The 26452-nt window shown below is 37.4% G+C and overlaps 1 protein-coding gene across 3 annotated transcripts; it reads right to left on the bottom strand.

The window, feature by feature from the left end:
* Nucleotides 1–1380: 1380 nt before the first annotated feature.
* On the bottom strand, nucleotides 1381–26415 carry LOC137393081 (cysteine-rich with EGF-like domain protein 2). 3 transcript variants are annotated; one of them, XM_068079485.1, is made up of 13 exons: nucleotides 26293–26415; nucleotides 18109–18255; nucleotides 16811–16893; nucleotides 15936–15993; nucleotides 13709–13826; nucleotides 13134–13222; nucleotides 12923–13046; nucleotides 9160–9261; nucleotides 6974–7063; nucleotides 3994–4104; nucleotides 3595–3744; nucleotides 2636–2740; nucleotides 1381–1681 (listed from the first exon to the last, which is right to left on the bottom strand). In XM_068079485.1, exons 2-13 carry the CDS (start codon nucleotides 18223–18225, stop codon nucleotides 1671–1673), a joined length of 1158 nt encoding a protein of 385 aa, XP_067935586.1. In that variant the 5' UTR covers nucleotides 18226–18255; nucleotides 26293–26415; the 3' UTR covers nucleotides 1381–1670. The 3 variants fall into 3 exon arrangements, with proteins under 3 accessions (XP_067935586.1, XP_067935584.1, XP_067935585.1); XM_068079483.1 differs by lacking the exon at nucleotides 1381–1681 and having other exon boundaries at nucleotides 1904–2740; XM_068079484.1 differs by lacking the exon at nucleotides 1381–1681 and having other exon boundaries at nucleotides 1904–2698.
* Nucleotides 26416–26452: the final 37 nt, after the last annotated feature.

The following is a 26452-nucleotide window of genomic DNA, read 5'->3' as shown; positions in this document are numbered from 1 at the left end:
TAATTAGAGGGTTGATGCGCGGTTTCGCGTCTGGTCATTTATTGCTGGGGACAGCAATGGAAGCTGTTTTAGCAATCTAGTCAGTCATTTTTATTGCTTGCAGGTTATAGACGAGTCTAGACACTCATCTACTAAAACAGCAGTAAGTCACCACACGTGTTGTAATAGAAAAAACGATCTATTGTAGTTATCTCCACTTGACACACGAATGGGACAACTCCTTAACTTCGGTAACATTCGCTATACATCCACTTTGCAGACAGCTTCAGTCAATGTTGTATCCTTTCCACGATGGGATTGACAGCAAGGGTTTATGAAAAGTGAAGATAAGAAGCCATCATTATTCACCGCTACTTCGCAAATGGTTTTTAGGTTAAAATTTTTGCAATAGGGTATGAGTTACTCCTAAAGACTAGAACAAACCAGAAATCCCTCCTACAGCCATTAGAACCCTAGTCTAAAAATATAAACTAATAAGTTGAATATTTTTATGCGAAGTGTGTGCCATGCAACAACCAATTTGAGCATGGTACACTGTGTTACTCAGCTTAGTGCAGCACCTTAGTCCAGCATCAACCGATGGAAATACCAACCAGTGTCAATACGCAAAGGATGCTTCATTACTAACCTGTGATGAGAATAGAAACCAGGCCATGTATAAAACAAAATAAAGCAAGCACACACGTCACATGTTGCAAGACAAAAGAGTATGCGATAGATTTTAGAAGCGGAAGTTATCCCATCTCTGTAGCTTAGAAAAAGGAAGATAATGAAAAACTCAAGCAGCTCTATGGCAGAATAAGAAGGCACTGCAGAGAATAGAATGGAGAACGGACCATAGTAAAACAGGACGATGGAGCGGTATATTAATGTCAAACCGATTGGACTGTTCGCATATGATATCGAGAGTTAGACAAGTTAAAAAAGTTAGCAAAATTTTTGACACTTGCTACTCTATCCAACAAATTGTTTTATTAGCCAAGCCAGTTCAATATACAACAGTGCGTAGAGATTATATCCTACCTAATAGGCTAATGTTCACATCCTAGCTTAACATTTTTGCCATTTAGTGGGAATGCGTTGGCTCCAGAGTACAGTGCAGCTAAGGTGAATAAGTTGACAAGTATAAGTTGGCTGTTAATCCCTTTTCATTGTTATTATTAAAAATCAGCTTGGAAGTGAGATTTAATGACAGATGATCAAACTGTGATGCGGTAGTTTGCTTCTCATTATGTATAATAATGGTAGCCATTAGCATTACACTAATCTCAAACTTAGATTATCAGTAGTTGAAGACTCCATCTCTCAAAAATAGGTCACATTATGATATAAATACTCTTCTTCCTGGTGAGCTAAGGCTAGACTGCGAACAGGGCTGAAAGTTGTTGTATTATGACATCACTTACATTATTGTTATTAGAATAACCAGTAAACAACACAACAAGTGTATTTAAGAACAATAACGATAAATTATTGTGAAAATAAGTGAGGAAGGAAAACATGTGAACAAGCGAAACTGCTTCAGGTAAAAAGCCTCCATCCACTACACGCAGCATTAGTATTTCGGTGAATCCAAAGTTAATGCCATAGCAACATAAAAGACAGACACTTCGTTCATACTTAGCAACAGACAAGAGTTGATGTCGAGCGGTTGCAGACGTGTTTCAATGCTACAACTCATCTACAACAACCAAAGCACTCTTCAAGTTGCTGGAAACAGGTAGTTTCTACAAGCCATCTACACGCAACACAAACAATTATCTAGAGGTCTGGTGTGTGAAAAACAAACATCGACTTTAGGAATGTCTATTTGTTCAATAATCAGTGTGATATGAAATAGTGTGAGATTTGCTGAAGCACTTAGTAATTTGCTGACACACATCTCCAGCGGTGAGCAACTAACTACCAATAAGTGCACTATATTCAGGTTTTTTCAATCTTTACCCACAGCATCACTGGTTTTAGACATTTTAACGTTGTCTTTAAGACGAGATGCACCGATATAAAAATCTAATGAACAACATTTTCTCAAATCACTTATGAACTACAAATCAGCATATTCTAAAGATAAAGCCCGAGTTTGCAAGCTCACCATTGCCCCCAGTTAATAATTTAATTAATAAAGTTCATCAGCTGTAATGCTGGTGCACATCTCGATGAGATCAATTACAAAACAGGCTACATTACTCGCCCCACTTAACTGACAATGAGTCACATATTCCATGCAGCCTTAAAAATCATGAAACATTCTAAGGTGATGGCTAATTTAAAAAGATATTCCACAAGTTAGCCACAAAGTATTGACAATTACCATGAGCGTGATGGTAGCTAGAATTGAGAAACCCTACCTTACACATGTCTCATGCATACTGGCCAGCATAGCTGTATACAAATACTGCGTATACTAGAGTGGCCAATGATGTCTTCAACAACTCAGCATTAAAAACAAGACACATGACTAAATAAAGACCGGTGGCAGAGCTGAGCACCATCGTATCTAAGGTTCTATATTTCCTTTTCTGCCCAGGGGCCACACTGCCCGCCTCCTTCATCATAGAGTCTATGTCAATCTTAGGCTGGCTACCATCTTTGCCAACTGTGTCTGACTTTTTATTCACTTTCTTTGCACTTTTACCTTTCTTTGTCTTGTCTACACTCTCTTTTGCTTGTTTAGATTTTATATTTTGCTGCGTTTTTTCTAAATCATCTTTCGTCTCCGAACTGTTTACATCTGGGTTGTCTAAAAAAATAAAAAATATGCTTGCGCATATTTGTATGCCAATTCTTTTCTGAATGTAAAACCGTTTAAACAATCATCAAATTGGAAAAATAAGTATGTACGTATTTAGACAATAAGAAGGCCCTGAACTGTGATAATACGTATATAAACAAGACCAAAATACCTAAAAGCTAAAATCATGAAGCCACTGAATTCTCACCACTTCCAAAGCCAGCTACTACGTAAGTGGTCATCATGACACTAAATGCTGCAATGAGAGACACACCGGCAGCTGATAAACATCCTAATTTGGATTTACTTTTGTTTATTTGGGGATCAAGCTATCTAGAATGCTAGTTTATCCAATTTTGCAGCAACTCCCTTCAATCTTCAATAAACATGAGTTTGCAACGAATACTAATAATCTGGAAAGCTTCATACCACAAAGTTGTATATATTTAAGCTACACTAGTCTATCCATTATACCATCTTCATGATGTAATGAAAGCAAATAAAAACTTACAGTGCCTATGGCACACCATCAAGAGCTTTAAAAGTATTAATTTTACAGAAGCAAATTGTACATAAATTTTATCAGCTCTGTACTAGAACTAAATACATTAGCAAACTTTTAAAGTAACTGATAATACGACACAATAAACAGCAACCATAGTTATGGGCTGTGATTAACTGCCTATGAAACGAGCAAATAAGCTGAATATAACATAAATGTAACTCTACCCAACTCACATCAAAGTAACATTACAAGAAAAAACTTCGGCTAGTTAGGCCATCTTAAAACTAACATTTACCATATTGACAGGAGTACGCAACTTCAGTACCTAAAAAGGCTACCGTCTGTCTGCAACACCTACCCTCCGGCTCTGGTATGTCAACACACTTGTCTCCTTCTATCTTCTGATTGTCCAGTGTACACCTGCAGTCATATGAACCTTCGGTGTTCCGACACTCCGCACCTTCTAAAGACTTGCATAGCTCCGGCTTCTCTGTACACTCGTTGATATCTTTATAAAATACAAAATCATGTGGCAAGGTTCTTATAATACATTTGAATATGTTCGAAAAGAGCAGAAGAGCCAAACAAACAAAATTTTATAAAATGTTTGTAACTTCTGTATTCATGAGTGAATAGAAGAACAGTAGGTGATAAGCCTGCTGTCTTTTCCTATTAGGTAATACGCAGGTATAGTAGCCTTAGGTCCAAGAAGCTGTCCTTAACAAAATTTCTGTGAGAAACTTGCACTGTGCCTTACCATCACAAGATGAAGTATCAATATCTGGAGTTGTCCTCACATACCCCGGAATACACTCAGTACAGGCATTACTTTGAGCTCCAGTACAGGACAGACAGTTGCTGTGGCATGCTAAGATAACAGTAAACATGATGTAAATGCTTGATAGCATGTGACGTAGCATAGTAAAAATACAGGCTCTCAGGCTAAAGAAGAATCACGATCAGAGAGCATATTCACAGGCAATGCAGTCATACCTTGACACGTCACAACATCCGAAAAAACCTAGATAAGAGCAAAGAGCAACATTTCGAGCAAGTTTCTGCCTGGAGATACGAGATAACATTAAGATACGAACATACAAATCAGGTTTCAATGCAGCAACTAAATTGCCAAGTATGCGTCACGCTGCTTCCAAGAACATCATGGCTTGGTCTTTCAAGAAAAAAAAGTTTTAAAAAGCTGGCTAAAAGTTACAGCAAAAGCGAGTCGGAAAGCGCGAAGCCAGAAAAAGATAATGGAAAATTAACCCAAAGACCATATTAGGGTTAAGTTAAGTAAAATATTAAAACTTAGCCTTCAAGTATGTGTATAGTAAGCTAAATTCATTCAAGTTTTATGCGAAGTTCATGTTATGCAGCGTCACAAAAGTCTAGTGTACCAAACGCGTTGCTGTTAAGCCTCTGTCACACCATTAGCCATTATGACTGTCTCAAATGTAGGAACTCCATACAGTACTGTACATATTAATGTTACATTTTATTGTAGAACGTAACTAATAAATAGGTATTTGTTACTTTGTGAGCTTAACGCAAGCTTAATGCGTCCTCGGACTGAGCTCGGATGTCAATTTATCCGAATCTCAAGGCACTATTTCCTATATAAAATAACTAATACAAATTTATCCGTTAGCATAGTATGAAAAAGCTCCTAAACATGATACTATGGAGGAAAAGGGTGTTTTTAATTGTTGTAATTCAGTACGGGCGCTAAAAAAGTGACAAATCCTTTTTTAGTTATTATTATCTGCAATAAAATGTAATAATATTACATTTTATTACATAGGTATATTATACCTATGTAATCTACTTTATGGAGTGTTTACCTTGGAGACAGAAATTGTGGATAATGGCGGTCTGCGAAAGACTTGAAAGCAATGCTTTCGGTACACTAAACTATTCTGACCTTTGATCCTCCGTAATAAAAACTTTGAATTTAACTTCTATGAATTTAGCTTACTAAACACACACTTGAAGCTAAGTTTTAATACTTGACAAAATTCACTTTAATTTTGTCTCCGTATTGTTTTAGTATGGTTCCGGTTAGTCGGGTTTTGCTTGGTGTTGACTGTAACTTTTAGACAACCTTTAAAAACTTTCAAATTGATTCGAAGAAAAAAACCAAGTGATGCTGTTTTCGGAAGCGACCTCTTGACCTCTTGCACACTTGGCCATATAGTGGCCATCGACTACTACAACCGACCTCTTGCACACTTGGCCATATAGTGGCCATCGACTACTACAACCGGCCTCTTGCACACTTGGCCATATAGTGGCCATCGACTACTACAACCGACCTCTTGCACACTTGGCCATATAGTGGCCATCGACTACTACAACCGGCCTCTTGCACACTTGGCCATATAGTGGCCATCGACTACTACAACCGACCTCTTGCACACTTGGACATATAGTGGCCATCGACTACTACAACCAACCTCTTGCACACTTGGACATATAGTGGCCATCGACTACTACAACCGGCCTCTTGCACACTTGGCCATATAGTGGCCATCGACTACTACAACCGACCTCTTGCACACTTGGACATATAGTGGCCATCGACTACTACAACCGACCTCTTGCATACTTGGCCATATAGTGGCCATCGACTACTACAACCGACCTCTTGCACACTTGGCCATATAGTGGCCATCGACTACTACAACCGACCTCTTGCACACTTGGCCATATAGTGGCCATCGACTACTACAACCGACCTCTTGCACACTTGGCCATATAGTGGCCATCGACTACTACAACCGACCTATTGCACACTTGGCCATATAGTGGCCATCGACTACTACAACCGAACTCTTGCACACTTGGCCATATAGTGGCCATCGACTACTACAACCGACCTCTTGCACACTTGGCCATATAGTGGCCATCGACTACTACAACCGGCCTCTTGCACACTTGGCCATATAGTGGCCATCGACTACTACAACCGACCTCTTGCACACTTGGCCATATAGTGGCCATCGACTACTACAACCGGCTCATATCTCAAAGATTACTTATATTTCAAGGAAGAAACTTGCTCGAAAGTCAGCTCATATCTCGAGTTTCCCGCATGTTGGCAAACTCGTATGTAGACGTATGACTGTACCACAATTAAAATCACATTTTCCCATAATAATATCCTGTTTTAGGTGATTTTTCATAGTATGAGAATTAATTAATTTGTGTTAGTTATTTTATATAGGAAATAATGCTTTGAGATATGGGCACAGTGACATACGAGTTCAGTCCCAGAACGTATAAAGCTCGCATGTCGAGGTATGACTGTAGTACTACAAGAGCAGTTTTATAATAAACTTTTTCTTGACGTACAATAGGAAATTCACGACCTCTGACTTGAATGCACATCTCAAACATTTAAAGGGAGATCAATGAATGAGTCATGCAAGTATCGTAACAAATTGTTCGTTAAACATTAGGAAATGAAGACTTGTCTTCACTCTCATTCTAACCAATATGAAAAAGGTGAGCAGATAACTCTTTATATCGCAACATGGTAGGGGACAATGCTTGCCTGAACCACTACTCTAAAAATCAGTCAGTATGAGCTTTCTGTAACCAGGTTGTAGGTGAATTCCTAATAATTTCTAAAAGCTTTCGACCACAACAATGGCAGACCAATCACGCAATTGCCAACATCGTAAATGAGCAGTGAACGAGCTACGCTGTACTATATACTTGTACATAAAGAGACCAACCTTGACAGAGATATGAACCAATAGTATTGGAACAGTAGGTACTCGTCCTATCTTGGCATGGGTCATCTTCACTCGAGCACTCGTCTGTATCTGTCAGAACAGACACGGGCAGTTGAGAGCATTGATTACCTATGAATACTCCAGCCACAGCAATTGCTGTAACTGCAACTGAGGGAACGGGTTATCACACCCCCTAAACCCTCACAACCTGCATGTGCTGTCACAGGAGAAACATAGCATTTATGGAAACTACTAAACTTCTAAACACAGATTCTCTACGAAATAGCGTCTTACATTCAAATGGTTAAATTTTTTTTATGATGCAATGAGCGCTACACCTCATATTGCTAGAAGAATTCATGAAAATCGATAACTACAATCGTTTGCACATGAGATTTTTCTTTGATATTTCCACTCCTAACTATGCACTGTTATTTATTATACCAACTTATTGGTTAAAAGAATTTGAATAGCATGTGTCAATATTTTCTTCATTCTCGCCTGTGCATTCTCATTCCCAAATCAGATGAGTAAGTTTTCCAATTTCAACTTTTTCTAAATTACAGGGATAGAATAACTTCTGCCTCTAAAACCTATCACACATGTATACCTATTTTTTTCTGCAAAATGTGGTGGGTGTGCAGATTGTCCAAAACAACGACAATAAGTATGATCAACATACCATGCCATAACACATGGCGTAATTAACAAAGAAAAATAAGCGAAGCTGTTAAATTTGTTGCTAATCTGATCAAGAGTTGAAGCATGAAATGAATACCCAATATTCAATATAAAACATCCAATATCGCTACAATCACTAAAATTAAGGAATTATAAGCATAGATCAATCGTATAAACAGTAAAGCAATGAGATAATGCAAGTGTAGCCATTGGCTCTGCCATTTACCGCATCAACTTTTTAAACAAATTCCAAAATCGCCCTTCACACTGTGTAAGTGTGAGAGTGACACTCAAACCATGTGTTCTTAAATATGTTGTGAAATTTTTTACAACATAGATAGGCTCTAGTTGACTCGGAAAGCATGTTGACCCTTATGTTTTCAAGTTCAATTTATACAAAAAAACTTTGAAATGTTGAAAAACAAATAATTTATCAACAATAATTTCAGGTTATTGAAATGCAATGAACTAAGATCGTTACTCTTTGATGACCAGTTTTTGTGCAAATAGGTAATACATTTCATCAAAAAAATATTTAATTTGTAATCCCTAAACAGACAACGGCTTTGTTCTTTAATCCGAAATCGAGTGAGCTAAACCAAAACGGGAGCTGGAGCAGCTATCTGCTGCAGACGACAAGAGATTATTACAGCAAAGTGACATTAGCTCATGAGCTGAACTATAGGTTATGGAGTCTTCCTAAATCTAATTGTCACCATATTTGTAGCAGAGGCAGTATTTTTGCGCCTTCAATCAGGTTGTGACTGCTAAATTACTTTGAATTGTGGAAACCTTTCACACTTGTAATGAATTGTTAATGTAAGTTGACATCAAAACGGAGTAAATATGTTGAACAATATTTGAAAGAAGTGAACTTATGAGATTTTACCTGCTAGAATGGATAAAGTTCCTTTTCGTTATCTGTTGCAGAAAACTACATGTTATACAACCTCGCTAGCGCTACATATCCCAACCCACTACACACCAGAGAGACAACACAAATTCGCTATGTTTCCATGATTCGGAGTTGAGTTACCGTGTGATGAGTGTTTCAATAGACACTCGCATGTTGGGGATTAATGGATTAACTCTGGCACTTTATTAAAAAGATAAGGATTTCTACGCCAGAGGCCATAGTGATGCATTCAACACTGCTCAATTTGAAATAGGAATGACTAAAGTATGGAATGTGGAAGAACTTGTGTTGAGTTTTCTTGCGCACCATCTGCGACTGCCGTTTCCATCTTTCGTAAGCATGAAACACTCGATAACAATGTGTGATTAACAGAACTCACATGACTTGCGGATTTTTTCCACACCCATCCCACAGATGAAGCAACTGATTGCCAGAGATCACTTTAATGAATATTTGTTCTATCTTTCTATGCAATCTCCTAACTAGATTATGTAATTGCTGCCAATTCAGTTGTGACTCAGCAGGATTATCGGCAGCGTATCAAGAGAGACAGACAGTTAGAGGCATGGATATTACTGAGGAAGCATACCTTGACAGCCATGGGTGTCACTCCAAGTATATCCATCTTTACAATCATCACAAGCGATGGGCTCCCCTCCGGTGCAGGAGTCTTCACATGACTCATGACACGCTACGAAAGACAGATACACTATTATACAGACTAGTGGGAACTTCACTGAGAAGTGATATACTTACACAAAGCCAGTTTAGATTTCTAATCAGAGACAAACCTGTTGTTCTACCTCTAGACATTTTAAATAATAATAATATAATAAACTGTATTCTATTATGATTTTTAGACCAAAATATATCATAGTAATGAGCTTATTATTATATAAACTACTACATTGGAAATCTTGAGTGACGTGAGAGATCGTCATGCGTGTTAGGGATGTTGAGGAGAGTATTACACGGAGCACCCAGAAACGTCAAAAAAATTGCATATCTTAGTCTGTGCAGGCCCGTTTTGGAATTCGCTTGTGAGGTATGGGATCCATACCTCATAAAACATGAAACACAACTGGAAAATGTCCAGAGGCGCGCTGTGCGTTTTATTGCGGATCTTAAAGGGGTGGAGAGCGTAACTATGGCCAGAGACAAATTAGGGTTGGAATTGCTTAAGAACAGACGGAAGTCGGCTCGAATGGTTTTACTTATAAAAATTCTCTCCAGCAGTGTGCATGAGTCTTTAATCAATAATTTTAACAATATACACAATGACACACACTCACATCATACCAGATCGGTATCCAATGACGTACCTAGGGCTGTTCCAGCCAGCAAAACATTTTATCATAACAGTTTTTTACCGAGAACTTCTCGCGACCTACGAGGAAATTTTTAACGCACTTTTTATAGTCATGATTTTACTTACTTCGAATATTACTTGACTTTTATTGAAAACATTTGAACTAGATCTAGACACGTACATGATGGCCCTTTTTTTCCTCGGGGATCGAGGTCTTAGGGTTCGATTGACCAAGACCAAGAAGAAGACCAAGGCCTATGAAAATGAGCGAAGAACAAGCGTCTTAATTACAAAAACTTTGGAAAGTGAATGTTTGGCCGAAGAGATAGTGTCTCGGCTATCTATGCCAAATGTCGCGAGGTCAAGTCCCGCATGAAGCAATATTTTTTCCGTAACCTCACATATGTCTCCGGACAGACATAGGTCTTATTAAAGTAAAGAACATTTGTGTTTTATAGAAATTAACTTTCCAATGTTAGTGATATCTACATACATAAGCATGACACGTCTCTTTGTTTAGGTTTGGATACTATTAATTTTAATTTTTCCTTTATTAAAAAGTTTTTGCCATGAACTTTTAGTAAAGGTGTTTACAACTAAGATCCAATATTTACTCATCAACTACACTTTCTAAGCTTTATAAATGTCTAGTATAACCCTGTAGTTTAAAGAAACTGACTAGAATATGACTGTTCAATACTGTCATACCCTATATTCATATATTTTGATATTATAATATTTTTATATTCATACATTCTTTTATGTTGATATTTTAGTATTTTGATATTCTTATATTTTGTTCAAGTTAAAGATGTGAGCATAATGAAACTTCTTCACTTAGTGTATTTACCATATGTAACTTTTGTGTCAACAAACTGCTGATATTAAGAAAATAACTCTCTCTAATTTATTCACAAGGTATAACTGCAGACACGAACTTTGTAAATAAAAATATTTATCTTCTACTTGGCAAGAATTACTTCGCATACACAGAATCAATCTATGACAAGATGCACAGCAAACTACAAAATCACTAGATTGATTTGTTGGCCAAATATGTTGTAAAACTCTCTGATTAGACGATGCAATTTGCGCATCAAACATATACAGCTGGATAATGGATCCAGCCATGGATAATTCCTGTTACTATCCTCACTAGGGATAATAAGATGCACACCACCTCATTTCACTGATATATTTGTAGGATATCAGCAAAAGCTATCAACAACCCTGGATTGTACTCAGCCTTTATTGGTATAAGGTTAAGTTTAGAAATACCATTTTCCTACATCATCAACAAAGTATATAGTTTTTCCAAAAACTTGTACTGAACTATGCGCTATGGACTTTCTGAATGTATGCACCCTAGAACGGCTACAGACGATACTATAAATTTATGCGAATCTGAAAATGATAGCATTAAAGTTCAAAGACTGGATTTGGTTGGCCATAAGCAATGTCCTATCAAGTGCTGGACTATGATGCAAACATAAATGATTGAATTTGTGAATAGCGTAGGTTGGGTCGATCTACACGCTTAAAATTATGATTTCATCAATGTTGGCTGAGGCAGAAAAAATTTCAATAATCTTTTTTTAAATTAGACACAGCAATAATATTGCTGCTGTTATGATAAACTATAACAAAAAACATCAACTCAATAGCCAATTTCAGCAAAACAGCAGATTTCATAAATGAAGTTAATGTGTTTCAGTTTGCTGTAAGAAGACATTGTACGACAAACAACATAGTGCCACCTAGGTTTACAATACAATCAACTACTCACATTGGTGTGTATGAGAAGACAATTACCACCAACAACTACCACTACCCAACAATGCAAAACATCGACAAAGTTATAAATTTACCAGATACAGTGAAACATGGATAACTCGCCCTCGGATATAGCGAACACATGGTTAACTCGACTGGATTTGCTTCGTCCGTTCCCACGCAATGATAAATGGCTCTATATAACTCGAATTCAACACTGTTATAACGAACTGTCTTTTGCCCAACGGCTACCGAAACGGTTGCTATCGCTTTAGAAAATCACTTTATTCCAAGCCATAGAGGTAAACCTCAACTTTTCGTAATTCATAAGCGTCGTTATTACCTCCATCGGCAAAATATTTTTGTCAACAACTGTTCAAAGGTTTGGTGAAATTTGATTTATACTTCTATACGATGAATAGCACGGGCTAGCCGGGTCACGGGCGCAAGGATTTTCGCCACACACATACAAAACAAAAACAGCATGTTGTTTTTGTTTTGTATTTGCGTGGCGAAAATCCGTGAGTGCGTGACCCGGCTAGCCCGTGATGAATAGTTTTCCGGCGTTGATTCCGTGTTGAATTAACGTCGGAATGTTGAATGTTTAAAACGTCTTAAAAAATGTTGTAATCAAACGTATACGTTGTCTTAGTTAAAAAAAACTATTCATCGTTTGACCTAAACACAAAATACGTGTGTACATTCAATAAGTATCCATTCAAAAAGCGTGAGTGATATACAATGTACCGTAAAACCTCGTAAAACTTTTAATTGAACTGCCTCGGAGTGTTGCTCTTAACGAATCCCAGGTAAAGTAAGGTAATCTTTGCAAAAGCTTCAAGAAAGATCGGCAAAATTGATCGTGGGTAAAACGCTCAAAAGAAAAAGATGTCTTTTCTTTGAGCATTTCAGCAACGATCAAGTTTTGCCAATGTCAATCTAAAAAACGTCCTGGCAATAACATCACCTCAAACAACAAACCAATCTCAAGTGATAGAAAAATCTCTATACTTTTTGATAAAAACGTTTTAAACTTTACATTAGAAGCATTTAATTTGAAACAAGCCATTTGTGCTTTTGATTTATATTATAGTTTGTATATGTTCATGTATCTACTAATAAATAAGTAAATACATGGACTTGTGACAGTGCTCTGATAACTTGAACACTCTGATAATTCGAACACTTTTGCTCGGTCCCTTGAAGTTTGAGTTATCCGAGTTTCACTGTAATTAGGATGCACACAAAGAGTAAGTAATACAGGTCATACCTAAACAAGTGCTGATGGTTCCTGTCAGCTGCTCGTAGTAGTTGTCTGCACATTCCTCGCAAACCTTCCCAGTGTAGCCAGAGTCACATGTGCAACTTCCAGTTCCGGAGCGGGTGCCATCTCCCTAAGCCACGTAAGTAGGAACTGAGTGAAACATAAGAGCTACTAAACAGTTAGAGCTGAGAAGAAACAATTGACAAGCATTACTAACCTGGCACTTGCCGTGGCCTCCACAGACTTTACCATCGCTTGTTGGGCACTCGGAGCAAGTCGGGCCATACCTGCCATCTGTACAACAGGCTACAACAACATCCATATATAGCAGACATTTTTAAAGTCCCATAAGATAAAGACAGAGAAACTCCATTGTTTCTCTGAAACAACTGCTAAATATTTGACTATAAACATAAAGACATAAAAATAATCAGCTCTCAAAAACTACAGTACAAAATTTGTACTGAATTTACAGGAAATTTCTAGAAAAATATACATTGAACAGAAAAATTAACTCGCAAATTGGATATGATGTCTTCCAACTATAACAGAGCAATAAAATATGAGATGGAAAGTCAGTGCAGACAACCTTGATATCTGACTTCCAGATGTACCAATGGTATTATATCAGACTCCATACACTAGTTAGTAATAAGAGTACAGACTATATACACTAGTTAATAATAAGAGTACAGACTATATACACTGATCAGTGGTAGGAAGGAGTACAGGCTCTGTACAGGAAACTGTACTGGTAGAGACTATAACAAAATAAAAACCAGACAGACCCACCTTTAGACTGCTCAACACAAAGATGGTGGTGGAGACTTTCAGAGGAATCAAGATCTTTGTAGATGTTGAAGTACCAGTCTTCTATGTGCTCTTCATTCCGTTCAAAGAACATGTGACACTAGAAAATAGGCATGTTACATTGGGATAAGTGACATGTGACACTAGAAAATAGGCATGTTACATTGGAATAAGTGACATGTGACACTAGAAAATAGGCATGCTACATTGGAATAAGTGACATGCGACACTCGAAAATAGGCATGTTACATTGGAATAAGTGACATGTGACACTAGAAAAATAGGCATGTTACATTGGAATAAGTGACATGTGACACTAGAAAAATAGGCATGTTACATTGGAATAAGTGACATGTGACACTAAAGGGAGTAACATGAGAGATAAAAGTACGTAACATTATGACCAGTGGCTTGGGACATGACAGTGACTTATATGTAACACTAGAACAAGGGAAACAAGTGAAATGAACACTAGAATAAGTAACACCATGTCATGTGACACTAGAACAAGTGACATCGACATGTGACACTACACATGTGATATTAGAACATGTGACACTATGACGTGTGACAATATGACATGTGACACTATGACACGTGACACTATGACACATAACACTATGACACATGACATTATGACACGAGACACTATGACATGTGACACTATGACACGTGACACTATGACATGCGACACGCAACACTATGACATGTGACACTATGACATGTGACACGTGACACAATTACACGTAACACTATGACACGTGACACTATGACACATCCCACTATGACATGTGACACTATAACATGTGACACTACGACACATAACACGAGAACAAGTGACAGATGATACAAACACTAACAATTAAAACAGCTTCGGAAACCCAAGACTGATGGACACTTGAAATTCTTAAAGGTTGACTTGCAACAAAATTCACATTACCGCTATTTGATATGAAAAGATTCACCATGTCTTACTCTGTTGTGTTGTAGGTGCAAAATATGTGGAAAGGTGATTACAAGCTCTTAAAAGCTCAAAAACGAACAGAAAATCGCAGCCACACGAGACCGCCGTAGTTTGGATACCCTTTCCAAAACGGCTCAAATGTGATGTAGTTGTGAGAGATGGTTTCTGTTTACACTTTCTTGCAACCTTATTCGTCGGAATATTTTCACAAACATACTTCACGCATTCAATAAAACTATGTCTATTGTTCTTACGCATCTATTTTATCGTCATTGTAATGTTGTCACTTTTAGCACTGATATCTTATAACTTACCGTAAAAAATCGTTAAACTTTTTAACCTTAGCTCGAAGGAGTACATATCATTGTCTGATAATCATGACGAGCCTGTTGGTCACCTATGATAATCAAAAAGTGCTGCAAAAATTAGCTGCGAAGTATTGCGTCACATGATCAGATTACCACTTGACGATTGAATAATGCCGAAACAAAACTGTAAAGTAGCGAGCATCTATATTTGATACGGGGTCTTCGGTAAAACCCGAAGTGTTTGTCATAAACTAGTACTACAATAAGTTTTATATTGAGCTTTGTATTGGCCTTTGAATTCACGTGAGAACATACGTGACAAGACGACAACCAAATTTCGTGGCTACGTCATCAAAATAAAGAAATTCCAATCTACGGCGGCCTTTCGTTTTTGAGCTTTTAAGAGCTTGTAATCACATTTCCACATATTTGGCACTTACAACACAACAGAGTAAGACATGGTGAATCTTTTGATACCAAATAACTGTAATGTGAATTTTGTTGCAAGTCAACCTTTAAAAACTAGTTCTTATCCTAAAGGATGAACAGTTCGTGGGCACATCACAAGCTCACGGCTATAAGGCTGCTCGATCAAATGCAAAAAAGGATAAGTACTATTTAATAGCGCTGTTCGTAAGTTTAGATACCAAAGGATAAAGTTGGATGTTGATACACGCAGAGTTGCCGGAGAGTTGCCGGAGAGTTGCCGGAGACATCCTAAAATGCTACAAGCCTTCAGCCTATTGTGCCCAAAGCCATAAGAACCGAACCAACATATTTTAACAAGAACGTAACAAGGAATACAAACAAAGAAATTACCAAATGATTTTCCTAAAATAGTTCAGTAAGTTAGTTGACTGTTTGGCATTTATGAGAGGACCTTGATTCATGGATATTGCAATGATTCATAGACAGACTGATACAAAATAGGACTCACCTCTTTGTTATTTCCCCTGCAGATATGGTGATCAATTATCTCTACTAGCCTTGTCTCACTACAACAAATAACAAACAAGTCAAATCTAAGTCTAAATGGAAGGTTTATCATAACCCAAACCTTTACAGCCCCTACTAAACCTACGGTAGATAGATACATTTTATAGTTGATATTTACATTCTTTGTAGATTAAAGCGTCTTTAAATTCCCTGTACACACCCTAGATGGGTATAAGTGACAGAATATCAAAAAACTACCTGTCGTTGAATACATGATAAAAATTTGTTTATTCCTATACATTAGGAGATCCCTCAACCTGCCACTTTCAGGAATATGTGACAGACACTGTAATTACTCCAGCGATGACCTGCAAATCTAAAAGCACCTTTACACAGGCTTAAATGAGTTCGACTAATCACTGTTTACATTGAACGGATGATGCAGATATTAAATTGTGCGTATGTTGAGTTACCGTGTGATAGGTACTTCAATGGACATATACATGCAGCAGAATAACCCAGCAGTTTTGTTGAAAAAACAGATAAGCAATCCTATGCCAGAGATCATAGCGGCGCACTCCATTCTCATCAAATCCAAATCGGAATGAGCAAGGTGAAAAAAATGGCTAGAATTGAATAGCTTGCGAACAATTTCTTTGCGCACCATTAGCAAGTTGTGTTTCCATCTTTTGCGAGCACAAAACATGTGATAAAATTTTGCAAGTAACAAAACTCGTTTGATTTGCTGGTTATCCTCCTTTCCATCTAGTAGATGACGCAAACTTGCAAATTGACCAAGTCATAGACGGATAGTGAATGACGCTTGCATTCAGTGAGTGTAAAGCTACAAGTCATAACTTTAAACAAACTTCTCACCTTGTTTTCCATTTTCCTAAGCTCTTCTCTTCCCAGTTCGTATTACCTCCACCAAAGTTAGATTTGACAGTTTTTGCTAGTCCCTAAAACACGCTTCAAAATACAAGCTGGTCATCATCATATCTATTGTTATCTATTACTGTCATCATACCTGTTGTTATCTATTACTGTCATCATATCTGTTGTTATCTATTACTGTCATCATACCTGTTGTTATCTATTACTGTCATCATATCTGTTGTTATCTATTACTGTCATCATATCTGTTGTTATCTATTACTGTCATCATATCTGTTGTTATCTATTACTGTCATCCTATATGTGTGGTACTTCCAAAATCACAACTAGCAAGGCATGCAAGATCAACATTATTAGCAAATGTCATATGATATGTAAAAAGTTTGTATAAAATAATGATTGGAATATTAGGGCAAAGACAGTGTATGAAAGTATCAACATGTTATGTTAAGGATGTTCCAAATGCACTAGTACTATTCTTTACTATAGTAGGAGCCACGCCCATCCGTCTGTCCAAAGCCCTGATCGGAAGTTGAAAGACATATTCCATCGTATGCGACTCAAAGCAGCGAAAATAGGTTTGACTATCCGGCACACTACTACCTGCATCTTCCAGGATATTAGAATTATTGTGCACATACTAATTCTCTATAGTGTATTAGCATACCTAACAATCTCTTGTCACACACTGGACTATCAGAATACCAGTATATCATAAAAATATCTAGACACTTACTGCTCAGCATATGCAATCTGTAGTTGTGCTAACTATCAGCAAGGGCAAAGAGATTGTACAAAATCTGTTATCATACTATTATAGTCCGATATTTAGTTTAAACAAACTACACGATCAACATATTGACTGATTGCCAACATGGCTGCCTGATAAAGAGCAGTTAAGACAGTTTTCCAATTCTTGATTTATTACTGCCTAAAACTACCATTGAATGAACATCAAAAAGCTGAACTTTTACTATAATAAGAGCAGTGTTTGTGTGTCTGAAGCTACGGTAACAGGGTTAGTGAAAAAATTCCCTTGCAGAGAAATTGAACCCGGGCCTCTCGTTTCACAGACCATCCTCTTTAACCACTACTCTACTCAGCCACCAAGTAATTACATGAAATAATTAAGCACATGCTGATTACTCATGACGATCTCTCACGGTGCACGAGACTGCCGAGCGTACTAGTAAACGTAGAATTTCTTCATCTTAACTAACTCTAGAATAGATCCTTTGTTAGCAGAGCTTTTTCTGCTTTGCTAAATATTTGCGCTTTACCTCTTCAAAACTGGAGATGATGTCTTTGCATATATCACATGGAGTCTTGGCATGACTAGAGAAGAGTAGAGATGTGTATACTATTAGAAAGATGTAGGAGCACCGCCTAGGCAGCATTTGTCTCAATATCTCTATTGGTAAGAAAACCTGAAAATAACAGGATATATTTGAACATTATCTCAAGACTTAATTAAAGCAATGATGTACAACCCCCCATCGTTTTTGAGCTTTTAAGGGCTTGTAATCACATTTCCATGTATTTGGCACCTACAACACAACAGAGTAAGACATGGTGAATCTTTTGATACCAAATAACTGTAATGTGAATTTTGTTGCAAGTCAACCTTTATTAATTAACAAAAATACTTGGAAATGTTAATGCACTTGGTCAGATACGTAGATGACATTCAACAAACATTGATCTGTTCACAAGCACTAGTCTATCTGTAAGACTAAGCTACCCTGGTGTTGCAAACCTAGATTCAGACAGCAACAGATTCAAAACTGCAATCCTAAAACAACATCAAACAGCAACTCAGTGGGCATTTCAAGTTTAAATGCAGATATCTTATTTTGTTAGCATTTAAAACAATTTTGTTAGTTGTTTTCTAACACCTCTACTTGCAGGTATAAAATCTTTGACTCCATCAAACAGAATCGGATGTAAAAGCAAAGAGCTCGTTAGTAAAACACTTTGTTACCATTAGCAGGCTGTTGTGTACTAAAAATATTTAGTTTGCTTCAACTCACTATACAGACATTAGCACTGTGATATGCTGGATTATTTACCTCACTTTACTGCTATTGTTAAGGGAGATTTTCATCATTAAAACTTTTAAGCCTAGTCTTGTATATACAAGCAGGTTCCCTGATCCTAGACCATATAATAACAACTTCCCATCAACTGTGAAAGTACTTAGGTTAGCCTAACTCCTTTTGAACTGAATATCACTTTGCAGCTCCAAGCTTGTAGAACTCAATGACAAGAATACCAATCAAATGGTGTAAATAGTTTTTTACACACTTTCTAAAAAGTGATGTTTTAGAAGTAACCAAAGAACCAGGATGATAGCAGCAGATTGTGTTTAATAGAGTGTGTATATATTGATAATAAATAAAAAACAAAGTTTTAGTGTAAAGCTCTTGTGTTGAGAAGAAGCCTGCTAGCTTCGCCTATTTTGACCCTTCATTACAAAGAACTACAATCAGTGTGTCACTAGAAACTATGTTCTGTCAGCCACTTCTCATTACTCGGTCGATTGGAAGTGCCCTCAGTATTTCGAACACATCTTGAGAACAGTCCAATAAGTTTAAAACTTCGGAATTATATACTGAAAACGTATTATGCATAAAGCGGCCAAAATTTTGTAATCTTATGTAAGCCGGAAGTGCAAAAAAGACAAAGCAAATTATGCTGTCAAGCTTAATCGGGCCATAGGATCAGGTAGAAAAATAATCTTACAAATTATTTCTGGCCCAGGCTTCAAAGTGTTAAAAAGAAAGTCTTGAGACAAAATGAGGTAAAATACGCTAGTGTTGCAGCAGAGTTTCGTATAAACTTGGCAGTATGTCAACACATTGACTAGTCTAAGAATTATTTTATTAAGAGCAAGCATTAAAATGTAGACATATGCTTGTTTGTATCTGTGCAAAAGAAGGCATGCCATCTAGAATTTATTGTCGCCAAAGATATGGAATGCTAAGAGCTGAACATTTGGCTTCAAGACTTATAAATCATGATAGCATGTACTATATAAATAAGCTTTAAATTTATATATCAACACAGTAGCAATCGTCAAAAACTGTATCCTGTTTATCCTTTGTTAGTCAAAAGTTAAATTGCTTTGATCAAAAATCATAAACTCTGGCACCGCTTCCGAGTAGACAAAAGCACTCACGAATAGTTAGTAATGACAGATGGTCAACGAAGAACTTGGCTTAATGAGTTTATTAAAAAAAGGTCTTAAAATGACAAAAAGAGTCTAAAGACTGAGCTAGTGCCGAATTGTCAGAAATATAAAGGATGCCAGTGCAAGGAAACTAAATATGTTCACTGGCATAGCAGATTAAAGTCATAAAAATTTCCTAAACAACCTAGCCTTAACAGCGTAGTTGTTAGAGGCAGCTGAGACAGCACAAGACATATAGAGACAAAGGAAGATGACACCCGAGTGTAATTTCATCTTAGGCAGCCACATACCAATTAGTATTCTTCAGTAAGAATGAGAAAAGTTAGACTGGCCTCTTGTCAAAGCCCTTGCATTCCTGATAACCAAATACCTATTTTATAGCGAGCTGAACAGCATGGCAATATACCAAAAAGACAGGCACAAACATGCAATAATAGTTTGATCGTGATAATGCTGAGTATAGCAAATTACATTAGGTTAACAAGAATGACTTGCAGATGATTTACGCAATGGTTAGACTTTGTTAGCGTTATTACTTCTCTCAACATTTTTGAAAAACCTCTTCAATTAAACAACTTGTGAGACCTATTGAATCTTACGACTGGTGCTACATGTAAATGTCTTTTATCAACAGTTAACATTGATTGGGCTTTGCCAGTGTTACTATTTCTTGATTTTTTTGTAGGTTGAAGTTCGCCTATTAGTTCTTCATGTTTTGAAAATGCACTAAACAATAAAATGTTTTAATTACTTGACTTGGCCAAATACGTGTACCTCAAGCCAAACACCCTATCAATCTTCCAGCAATGCAATCATAGCAGTGCTAGAATCATGATGATGTAACAAATGAAAGGAGTAGAACAATACTGATGGTAAATTATGACACAACCACCTCTGCGTTTTTAGACAACTGATACAAAACCGTGCAAAACAACCAATCATTGGTTTAGTGAAAAACAATAGGATCTGCCAACTTGAATGTATTGACCATGACTATTGATTGCGGAAAATGAGGTACACCTGGTCTAGTGCTATGTACTATAGTTTATGCATAAAAAGAGCAAAACCACTACCCACATCAATATGTATATGAACACAACTCACAGTTCAGACACATTTGCATCCTAAAAATAAATGTCAATTATAAGGCTGTTATCTGCAAAATCAATCGAAACTTGATACTGGTAATTTAACAAATGACCAATTATTAAAAAAACATCTTTATAAACAGATTACCAAACTAATAATGAAAATCATAAAAAATAAGACAAGGCAGAGAGTTGACAAAAATAAAATTAAGCATTGGTAATAATTGCTAGATCGCACCGCCTGAAGTAAGGTTTAAAAGAGGCCAAGACCCATATTTCATAAAAATCATATATAAATGATGGGAGACATCGGTAGCTGAAATAATATCTTCAATCCATACGCAGATCTCACAAGGTTTAACAGCTCAATCCAAGAAAATGACGCAGCTTGAAAACTCCCAATAAACAAAAGCCATCAGGTTGTACATACAAAGTAAGGTTCTATTGTATCTCTATCTCGATAAAATATCTCTTGTGGCCCGATAAGCCTTTAGAGATAAGATGCGACTATAACGACAAAAGAGATCAGATATTCTTGTGAAATCGAGAGTTAAATAAAATCTGCTATTGAGCTTGTTCCATATATATATCAAAACTTCATGACTCGGTTAAAAAATGAGAACTTCATGGCATCTGTATTAATAGTGTGCCTAATATTAGACCCACGAGTAAAATAGGCGGAGTTGCACAGTGTAAACTTTTTAAAATCGACCATAAGGTCTTGATTTAAAATTTTCAGTAAAGTGTTTTTATCCTTAGTGCATCTTCTCTCTTCAAGAGTGTGCCAAGACATGTTTTCCATTGAAGATGTAATACTGTCATACTTTCTAAAACCGTTTGCCCATCTGAACGCTCTTCTGTTTATGGCTTCTAAATCCCTAATGATGTACATAAAATGTGGACTCCACACCTCTGAAGCATACTCCAATAAAGGACGACATACACTAAAATAAGCCGTTCTCTTAACAGCATGGGAAGTTCCTTTAAGAGTTCGCATAAGCATGTAAAGGGTGGCATTAGCCTTACGCATAATAAAATTTATATGATCACTAAAATTGAGCGATTTAGAAACCTGTATGCCCAGGTATACAAAGGAATGGGATGAAATAAGCGGAGTGCCTCCATAACTGTATGTATGCAAAAATTTAACCGGCTCCATTGACGTAGATGTGCATTTAGCTACATTAAATTTTAGTGCCAAGATCCGGCCCACGCAGCAACTCTGCTCAACTGGTCCTGCAATGCTTGGCTGTCGGACACGCAACTAACAGGCCTGTAAAGGATGGCATCATCGGCAAATAAGCGTATAGATGTTGATGGACAGTTTAAAGCCTCTGGCAGGTCATTGATGTAAATGAGAAAAAGTAGTGGTCCGAGCACTGAACCCTGAGGCACACCCGAGGTCACCTGGGTCGGCTGAGAAAGACAACCATTAACGATGACCCTGAATGTTCGACCCGAGAGCCAGTCTCGGATCCATGCCACTATGTTTGGATTTAGGCCATAGTATATAAGTTTATGCAATAATTTATTGTGAGGGACCGTATCAAAGGCTTTACTAAAATCTAGAACTAAAACGTCTACTTGAGTATTGTGATTGTTATAAGAAGCTAAATCTGATATTGTATGAATAAGCTGTGATTCACAGCTGTGTTTTTTGCGGAAACCATGTTGAGTTTCGCTTAGGATGTTGTTATGATCGAGAAAGTTGCGTATGCTGTGAGCAATAATATGCTCAATTAACTTCGACGGGACGCTAGTCAGAGAAATTGGCCTGTAGTTAAGCGGTGCTTTTTTGTCGCCTTTTTTGAAAACAGGTACGATGTTTGCACATTTCCAGTCTCTTGGAACACACCCTGTATTTAGGGAATGTTTAAAAATTAGTGTCAAAGTAGGAGCTATGTCTGTAGCTAAAAAATTAAGTAGTGCAGGACTGAGATTATCCGGGCCTGAGCCTTTACGGCGGTTGAGAGATTTCAGGATGGCCAGAACACCTTCCTCACCAATATCAATATCTGCCTGCGAGTTAACAGCCCTATCAGACATAGTGGCCGAGAGATTTAAAATTCTCTGCGAAGCACATTGCCATATCTGAATCAGTTACACAATTGTGTAAGTGATTTATGTTTGAGCTATTTCCCCCCTTTGCTGCCTTGGATACGAGTTGGAAAAGAGGCTTTGAGTCCCCATTATTAAGGCTTACAGTAATATGTGATTCTAAAAATTTGTTGTAATCCCTTTTAATGAGGCGTTTGGATAAATTGCCAATCGCTTTTAGTTGTTGTAAATTGTTGGGGGTAGGGTACTTTTTGAAAGTGTGGAAGAGTCTTCTTTTCTTACGACTCACTGTCCCGGCCTCCCGCGACAGCCAAAATCTCTTAGTTCTTGGTTTCCGCTCTGGGATTAGTGACTTAGCTATGTTTAAAATGCTGTGCTTAAAAATGTTCCATAAAAAATCTGTTGTACTTGAACTCACTAGAGCTTGAAGATGGTTATAAGGATTTGCTGTTTGTTCCCTTATGCTAACTACTTGAGCCTTGCCAAAATCAAAGAGCGTTCTAGTCGTGCAGTAAACCTGAGGAACAGTTTGTGGCAAAAAACTAGAAAAATCATAGCACAAGGTTGTGTGGTCCGAGAGGCCAACATCGGCATCCTTAAAAATAGGGCAGGGCTTAAAATTCGAAAAATCAAATCAAGTATATTGCCTCTGCTATGGGTGGGAAAAGTTACATGCTGCTCGAGATCATATTTTGAAACAAAAGATAAAAACTGTTTGGCTAGCCCTCGGCCACCTTGCGAAACGACCGGCTCATCAAGGGTCCATTGGATCTCGGGAAGATTAAAATCACCCAGTAAAACAAAATTACTGTCTGTACTATCCTCAAAAAAATTAAAAAGCGAACTCATTTGAGTTGAGCTTGGAGGACGATAGTATGCCACGAAACAAACACGGATGCCGTAAATGATCAACTTGACAACAAGCATTTCCTCAAGGGGATCAACGAAGGAACTCAATACTTGGACATCTTTAGTTAATTTTATTGCGACTAAAATGCCACCGCCTTTTGTTGGCCGATCTCTGCGAAAAATTTCATAATCCCCTAACTTTAGCTCATTGCTAGAGACCAGTGGATCCAAGCAAGTTTCAGTGAGTACGATGACAAGTGGACTGTAGTCTCGGACAAGGGTTTCCAAATAGTGTGTTTTATTTCGGATACTATTGCAGTTCCATAAAATCAATGTCATGGCAGAGTATTTCTAATGGTCTCCCTATTTGATAATTTTTGGAGAACCCTCTCAAACAAAGGGCAGTCACTGTGGCTCGTTGCATCATGATCCAACGACCCACAGTTACAGCACTTTAGAGGGTTAGTGCAATTTTTGTGGTCATTCTCTGGAGGGATTTCCTCACTGCAACGGCGACAAATTTTGTCAGAAGAGCACTTTGATGCGAGATGGCCATACCCCCAGCATTTGTAGCACTGAAGAGGCCTTGGCTTGGGTGGACGGGCCCTCTCGACATTTAGCTTTAAGCAAAGTTGCTGGATATAAATTCCATCCTCAATTGCATTGTGCAGATCATTCATTTCCTTAAAAATAAATTTTACGGTACCGGAAGCTGTTTTGTTCCTAGACATAAATCTGACAACCTTATCACAAGAAGGGTAAGTTAACTTAACATAATCGAGTAATTCATTTTCGGAAATATTTTCAGGGACCCCAAAGCAAATACCTTCCATGCGCGGTGAAGGTCTCTGAGGGCGTCTTAGCTTACAATTTTCAGTTGTGGGATTCCATTTTTCCAGTAGCTGATCAACAGATGAAGATTTCTCAAACTGTATCATTAGTTTAGGGTCGTTTTTGTCATGTTCAAACCGATTCAAAAACATAATAATCGGATTGTCTAACAGGTTGCTGATACTGTGCCTGATGGCCACATGATTGAGCGCCAGAGCTTTGTTGCCAAAGCTATGTACAACAACCCATTTGCTGGGATCAAAATCCACTCTATTAGGACGAAGTTTAGCCGTTTTTGGATGGCTCACTAGTGTGGCATCAGGCTGATTTGGTGATTTGACTACTGAGCTAAAAGTTTTAATGTGAGCAGAGCCGGTGCCCATGGGCTGCTGTTCTGTCTGAGTAAGATCAATGTTATCATTAGTGCAGGAATTCTTTAGATGTTCTATGAGATTGTTTGTTGCATTTAATTGAACTCTGAACTCGGTTAGGGTAGTAGCAAGTTTTGTTTCTAATGTTTCAGTGATTTGTTCTTTAATTTCAATCAGAGAGGTACCAACTTTTTGTTCAAAAGCCTTTAGCCCATCAACATCTATTAATGATTGGTCGTGCTGTTGAGAGCCAGCAACTAGTTTCTCAATTCTGGATTCGATGGTCTTGAAATTTGGGTGGTCACACCCAACACAGTACCAATGCACCCCAGGTATTGCTAAAGACTTGGCTAACTCCCTACTAAACTTCGTGCACGAATAGTGAAACCATGTGACACATATTTCACACTCGATTCCCTCCTCAGATACTACCTTATCACAAGCTCCACAAGTGTGGGAAGTAGGTTTATTTGCAGAGGTCTTTATCAATGATATACAGCCCCCCTGTATATCATTGATTGTATTAACAAAACAGAGTTAAAACCAACGACAAAGAGTCAGTGAAAATTTATATACGATAAACCAAATCTGAGCAAAAAGAGATAGACCGTCATTGGTAACTAACAAAATACAACAAATTGCTTCCTAGTCTCAGCAGACAGAGGCATCAATTTTACTTGAAATGAATTCTGACAAATAAACTACGCAGCTTAAAACAAGTGACACTATCTAGCTTAGCCATAAAAACTACGCATGTAATATTATAACTACAACCCTCAACATTATAACGACAGCCTCTTTACGTTTTTGGAAGCAGTTTTTTTTAGTCTTACTTAATTTTATTGTAAAACCTTTTTACAACAAATAACTAAAACTAATTTTATTTGATTATTTACGAAAAATGACCGATGAGCTTGGCGACATTTACTCCAAATACCATTACGATAAGAAACACGTCCGTTAAAACCTAACTAGATGAAAACGTAGTCATGCTAAAGTTTGGCTATTTCGTCGATCATAAAATCGCTTCCAATGTATAAAAACGTTTGTATGTGTGGAAGATACAATAAGTCTTACTTATGACAACAGCAAGCGTATTTTTGTCTGTTCACAATACTTTTAAACAAATTAGAACACGTAGCTTTTGAACTAATTGTAGGAATATATTCGGCGACAGAGTTTTTTTTACTTTGTTTTGGTTTTAGTGCCGCCAACCAATGCCCTTCTCCCACGTATT

The sequence above is a fragment of the Watersipora subatra genome, chromosome 4, assembly GCF_963576615.1.
Source record: "Watersipora subatra chromosome 4, tzWatSuba1.1, whole genome shotgun sequence".
Lineage (NCBI taxonomy): Eukaryota > Metazoa > Bryozoa > Gymnolaemata > Cheilostomatida > Watersiporidae > Watersipora > Watersipora subatra.
Note: the sequence above shows the minus strand (reverse complement) of the source record. Positions and strands in the feature narration are given on the sequence as shown.

Bases quoted from the DNA above. Each gene is read 5' to 3' on its own strand.
- LOC137393081 (XM_068079483.1), bottom strand. From the start codon at position 18,225: ATGCTGCCTAGGCGGTGCTCCTACATCTTTCTAATAGTATACACATCT. The intron at 13,223-13,708 runs GTGGGTCTGTCT...ATGTTGTTGTAG, and splicing joins TTGTGTTGAGCAGTCTAAAG to CCTGTTGTACAGATGGCAGG. The intron at 13,047-13,133 runs GTTAGTAATGCT...TACGTGGCTTAG, and splicing joins GAGGCCACGGCAAGTGCCAG to GGAGATGGCACCCGCTCCGG.